This window comes from Lactuca virosa, chromosome 7, assembly GCF_052849685.1.
Source record: "Lactuca virosa cultivar CGN04683 chromosome 7, Lactuca_virosa_CGN04683_v6, whole genome shotgun sequence".
Lineage (NCBI taxonomy): Eukaryota > Viridiplantae > Streptophyta > Magnoliopsida > Asterales > Asteraceae > Lactuca > Lactuca virosa.
Window position 1 is genome coordinate 191,504,074 of NC_136432.1, and position 6,388 is coordinate 191,510,461.

Sequence of the window (6,388 nt, forward strand, 5' to 3'; positions counted from 1 at the left end):
CATCATCCGAAAAGTCAGAGAAGTTGGCATCATCTTCATTGTTGTTTAGAAATGGATCAATTTTGGCAAATTCTGATGCATATTGAAAATCATCCACATTATATTTGAAGGTTGGATTGCTTTCTTACCCTTGAGGCACGGAAGCAGAGGTATTCTCCCCCTTATCCCTAGATAGGAATACTTTGGAATCAAATGGAGGGAAGTTGGGGTCGGACTAGATATGTTCTTAGAAACAAGAGGATTTGGCATAGAAGACGATATTAATCGAGATCCCGAGTCAAGATTTGTTTCCATTGATCTAAAAAAACTTTCAAAATTGACTTCATAAATAACTTGAGGATTCGGAGACCTTCGAGGTGGAGAATCGAACTCCAGGATGTGTGTTGTAACATGAGATGGTACTGAGTTCTGAAGAAAGTTATCATAAACAGTAATATCAAATTTTTCTTGTATTAAACAAGTTCAACGATTCACAACCCATTAAACTTTTTTTTGGTAGAGTATCCCAAAAAGATGGGTTCATCTGATTTCGGTTGAAACTTGGTAAGTTCATCTCGGTTGTTTATGATAAAACATTTTCATCCCAATATGTGTAAGAACGAGATACTCGACTTCCGACCATTCATCACTTTATATGGTGTCTTGTTGAGTCGATGGTTGATGATACTCCGATTTTGAGTAAATCAGGCAATGGTGAGTGTTTTAGCCTAAATATAAAGAGGAAGATTTGCAAATTTGAACATCGACTGAGCGGATTCAACTAGAGTTCGATTTCTTCTTTCAACAACACCATTTTGCTATGGAGAATAAGGTAGAAGTTGTGTTCGATGCCTTTGTCAGTTAAAAACTTGTCAATTGTGGCATTGGTAAACTCGAATATGTTATCACTTTGAATTCTTCGAACGGGTAGCTTTGGCATAACTTCAATCCCTTTTATGAAATTGATTAGCTTAGAAGTTGTTTCCAATTTGAATCATAAAAACAAAACCCAAGTGAATCTCGTCTGGTCTTCAACAATTACAAGAATGTACTTTTTATGATGCATGCTTTCAACAGAAAATGAACCACACAGATCGATATGAAGAAGTTCAAGTGGTTTGGAAATAGATTTTTTGATCAGAACATGATGAACTTTCTCAGATTGCTTCCCACAATCACAAGCAGTGCAAATATTATCATTTTCAAACTTGAGGAGTTGCAAATCTAAGACCATTTCACCAGAAACCAGATCATTTATACATCATAAATTCAAGTGTCGCAGCCTCCGATACCAAGGCCAACTGACATCAGGAACAACTTTAGTGAAAAGACATATTTAAGGCTTCCTGAAAATCATGTTGATATCTATAGGATACATGTTTTCTTCCAATATGATTTGATGAGACATTGTTTCCGATCTTTTGTCATGACGTAGCTATGCTTCTTAAAGAACTCAACCCTCTGATTTGCATCAATGAGTAGGGATACACTAGTTAGATTGTGCTCGAGATCATTCACATAAGCAACATTGGAGATAAAGAAGTTACCGTTGGTAAGTATGCCATAGCCTTAAATCTGAGAATTTATATTGTTGCCATATATAATGTAACCATCATTTGGAGTTAGCTTAGGACCACCCATGAAATCCTTATGCCCAGTTATGTGCATGGAACAAGCACTATCAATATACCATATTGTATATTGTTCTGAAGCACAAAAATCCTGCAAAACGGGTGAGTTTTGGAATTTTTAGGCTCCGAGTTATACTTATGGACTTTAGCATGGGCTTTGAACTTGGATTTTGATTTCTGAATGGTTGGTATCCACTTTTGGTTTATTAGACACTTCTTTCCTCGGAAGAATAATTTTCTGAGATGGTTCAAGAAGACTTATGTTTCAAAATTCATGTGACATGTCATTCCCTTTAACTTTCCATTCAAATTTCAAATTTGAAACTTTTGATGGTTTCTTAACAATAGTGTTCCAAGTATCTTTTCCTTTATTCACTGCTCTCATAGGCACATTGGATTTATGAAAGTGTTTTTGTTTAAAAATTGTGCCATCTAAGGTAGCAGTAAGCACTTGAGAAGACATCACTATAAAGAGATGCCCAAAATGAGTTAGCAGTATCGTTAGGTTTGTCTGAGTCATGTCCGCTTGTTTTAGGAATAATTTCCTCAATAACACAATTGTTTGGAGGACCAGAGTTCAGAAGATATACTCCAATACCCTTTGTGTTATATAAATTTTCAAAGACTGATTTAGCTCTAGGGATATCAGAGGCTAAAGTTGCATGGAATCATGATATGTAATAGTGATTAGTTTGAGCTCAGGAATCAGTGATTGATATATTTCCAAAGTCTTCTAAAAGGAAGACAATGGTGAAACATGAGTATCCGAATAGGTATTGTTCGAAATGAATGCACTTGAAAAAATCAGAAAATTTGGCCCCAAAACAACTTCCCATGTTCTTTCCTCTTTGTACTCTGTTTTCTGTCTTGCACCAGGGTGATAGGGTTGGTTCAAACATATATATATATATATATATATATATATATATATATATATATATATATATATATATATATATATATATATATCATTATTATATATAAAAACCTTGTTTTTCTTGTGCGTCCAAAATCAAATTTACAACCTTCATTGAGCGCCACGTCATCTACATTCTAAACGGCGCCATTGACGTCGATTCACACCGCATCATTTTATCAGGTGTGCCGTATCTGGTTCCCCATTTGTTACCTTCCATACCATACAATCGCTCCTCTTGTTGCAGAACAAATTTGACAACACCTTCCCCTCTACTAGATCTCTTTTCCGATGTGCCCGGCATGCCATTGCTTCCCCAGTTGATTTACTTCTTCAAGAACTTCATCGAAGGACCAGGAAACGGTTGGCTCAGTCTGCCTCTTTTTTCTTCTCGTGTTTGGGACACCGGTATTCTCCTTCTCCACCATCGCTCCCTTTAATCCAATCATATTCAATATTTTTCCTTTTTTTTTCTGTTTATGATTGCAATCTCAAAATTTTTAAAATGACATCTTACATGGATTTTCTCCCAAATCCATTCATTACACCCACAATCATGACTCTTTTTGCTTTCTGTTTTGGTCTATGTGTCTTTTAGTCTCTCCCTCCCTCTCAATTTTGCGGTATCTTCTTTCGGTCCTAATTGGTTTATCTTTGATTTTGTTTTTGGATATCAAGTATATGTTCTTCCTCACGAATTGCTTTCTTTGGTCTCTAGCTATTATCATTCAAACTAAATATGAAGAAACTCCAAGAATTCTGGTCTAACTAGGTAAGACATGACAAGGATCTTTTTGTCATTTCGTTTCTAACTAATTGTTTTTACAATATTGAAACTTGAATTTTGGGGATTGAGATGGAAATCATTGTTTATAGGAGATGAATAAAGTTAGATGCGTACAATCATAAAAAAAAAGTAGGGTTTGTACCTGATAGATAGAGGATACAATAAAAATTGGCAATTTGACATTCAAATTCTTCAAAATTCTGTATGATGCAAGATATTATTGGTGATGTAGTTTACTTGCAACGTTTTTGATGTGTATTTCACATACTTTCAACTGGACAACAGACACAATACATGAATATGTTATCATAAATTTTCAATTACTTCCTGATATATAGTAGTCTCATTCAACATACCTTATATGAATGCTATATTTTGGTCTATTTCTTTGAATTTATTGGTTGTGCCAACCATTTGTTACTAGGCACAAGAACATAAATTCTAAATTTCATTACTATTAAGAAGTTATTGAATATGTAATCCTTTGTGACGTATCTTCTTCTATATGCATTTTGTTTCGGTCAATTGTCATTTTTTCCATTTTCATACTATTCATTCAGTAAAAAAATGGATGCAGGCAAACTTAAAGAGAGTCAATCATCCAGTCATCAACAAAGAACTTTAGTCAAAATAGGTGTTGTTTGACTGTTAAGTCCATATGATTGTTCATTTTCAAAAATAATATGATCTCTTCTAGAGAAACTTTTCTATAAAATTAAAATATGATTACGAAATAGAATATGTTTCCTCTTCAGGGAACATCCTTTCTGGCTAAAAAAGTACCGTCCTACCAATGAGCATGATGGGATCCCTCGATGTTGCAGCTATGAAAGAATGAGACCCCTTTATCTTGAAATTCATGACTTTTGTAGGCTTAAACATGAAAAGTGATCTAAAATTTCCAATGCTTTTGGTTGAGAAACAAACACTAAATGAATCCATGGAGGGAGAAAGACGTAAGTATTCAATAATTAAAATGCAATTGTATGCTTGTTAATAATATCTTTAGTTTTTATTGGAAGTTTGTTGTGCAAGAGGGTCTTCATTGTGTTGCAGAGCTTTCTCCTGGGACTGATCCAACGAGGGTGGAGGTCATAATTTTGACAAACTATAATTGGGTAAAAATAATCGTAAGATCATTACAAGTATCATCAAAATTTGCATAGAACATATAAGAAAGGCTTTACCAACTGGCCATCTTGATGCAACTACATTTAGCGGAATATCTTGGGATATTATTTAAGTTTCAATTTGTTAATACTTCCATTTTTCTTATCACAGTATTGTACTTTGTCAACTCCATTCAATTATAGCTTTGAAGTTTCATTTTTTCTTATTATAGCTGTGTATTATCTATTTTTCATATTAGAACATTGATATTGTACACACCCAAATTGTTCTATCTTCATTTTTTTAAATACCCAACTTAGCCTTTATGTCGAACAACATGAAGGAAATACCCAAATTAACTTCCACGGGCTGTGCTTAGCACGGGCCTCTTAACCTGCCTAATATATATATATATATATATATATATATATATATATATATATATATATATATATATATATATATATATATATATATATATATATATATATATATATATATATTCGTGATGTTGAAGGAAATGCGACCACGTATTGAAAATGGCATATATATATATATATATATATATATATATATATATATATATATATATATATATATATATATATATATATATATATATATATATATATATATATATATATATATTCGTGATGTTGAAGGAAATGCGACCACGTATTGAAAATGGCATATATTTGGACATAGAGAATTAAAAGATATATTATTTTACGATACATATTAACTGCATACTTCTATCGAAAGAAGTCGTGCTAATTATTTGACATATAAGCAGTACGTAATGCATAATTGTTTTTTGAAACATCTTTTTAGTACATAACTCAAAAGATGGTTCCTTCTCGGTGCTTAGTTTTGAGTTTGTTTGTAAGCAGTTGCCTCTGCAAATGTGCTGCAACACCTGCACCCTCCTCTTCCGTAGGAACGTCCACAGCAGCCATACCTGCAACCTCTATTTCCTCCACCATTGTAGTTCCCTCCTCGTCCACCTCCATTGTCATGCCCTCCACGTCCACCGCCATTGTCATTTCCTCCGCGGCCACCACCATTGTCATTTCCTCCACGGCCACCACCATTGTCATGCCCTCCGCGACCACCGCCATTATCATTTCCTCCACGGCCACCACCATTGTCATTCCCTCCACGCCCACCACCACCGCTGTATCCGCCACGTCCACTGTCGTTAATCTCACCTGCAGCCAACTCCTTAGCTGCAGCCACTTCGGAGGTAATGAGAAGGACAACAGCAAAAGCTAGAGCAAGAAAAAGGAAAGCTCTTGGAGCCATTTTCACTTGTTTAATACAAAAGGAAATATACGGAAGAGGGATGTGGAAATTAGTGTGTTACACGTCTCTATATATAGAAGGTTTTATGAATGAAAAATTTATTGCTATGTCCTAGTCCTTATAGTGGTTGGGTGTTGAGGATTGGGGCCAAGATTGCATGTTCTTTGACAATTCACAACCAATTCTTATCCTTTACTTCAATTAAATTCTTATTTAAGTGTGTTTGGTAACATACTGCCATTTTTTGCATGTGATTGAATTATATTATTGGTAGTTTTTATTTTTAAATGAAAACTATTAAAAGCTGCCGACGAAACAAGGAAGAAGAAAACAATGAAACATAAAGGCGAAATTGACTTAATTAGTAGGTTTTAGAGAACAAAACAATTTAATGTCATAAAAATGTCACGCTATAAACCCATCCATATTATCCATAAACTTTTGAATCGACTTCTTTATTTATATTTTTTAACATATATTTTTATATTAAATAAGAAAACACATTAATAACAAATTTTATTATACATATTACTGCAATATCAAATATATGACAACAATGAAAGTATTACAAAAATAAAACCAACGACAACTCATGGTTTCCCAACCAAAATAAAAACTAAATTTTTTTTTAATGGTATTATAAATTGAAAAATAAAACTAATA

General features: G+C 33.7%; 1 protein-coding gene across 1 annotated transcript; it reads right to left on the reverse strand.

Annotated features, from left to right (window-relative positions):
- Positions 1-5,117: 5,117 nt before the first annotated feature.
- LOC145124468 (uncharacterized) lies at positions 5,118-5,783 on the reverse strand. Its single transcript, XM_079059809.1, has one exon. The coding sequence runs from the start codon at positions 5,723-5,725 to the stop codon at positions 5,288-5,290; it is 438 nt and encodes a 145-aa protein (XP_078915935.1). The 5' UTR covers positions 5,726-5,783; the 3' UTR covers positions 5,118-5,287.
- Between the last annotated feature and the right edge of the window lie 605 nt (positions 5,784-6,388).

Coding starts and splice junctions, on each gene's coding strand:
- LOC145124468 (XM_079059809.1), bottom strand. CDS start 5,725: ATGGCTCCAAGAGCTTTCCTTTTTCTTGCTCTAGCTTTTGCTGTTGTC.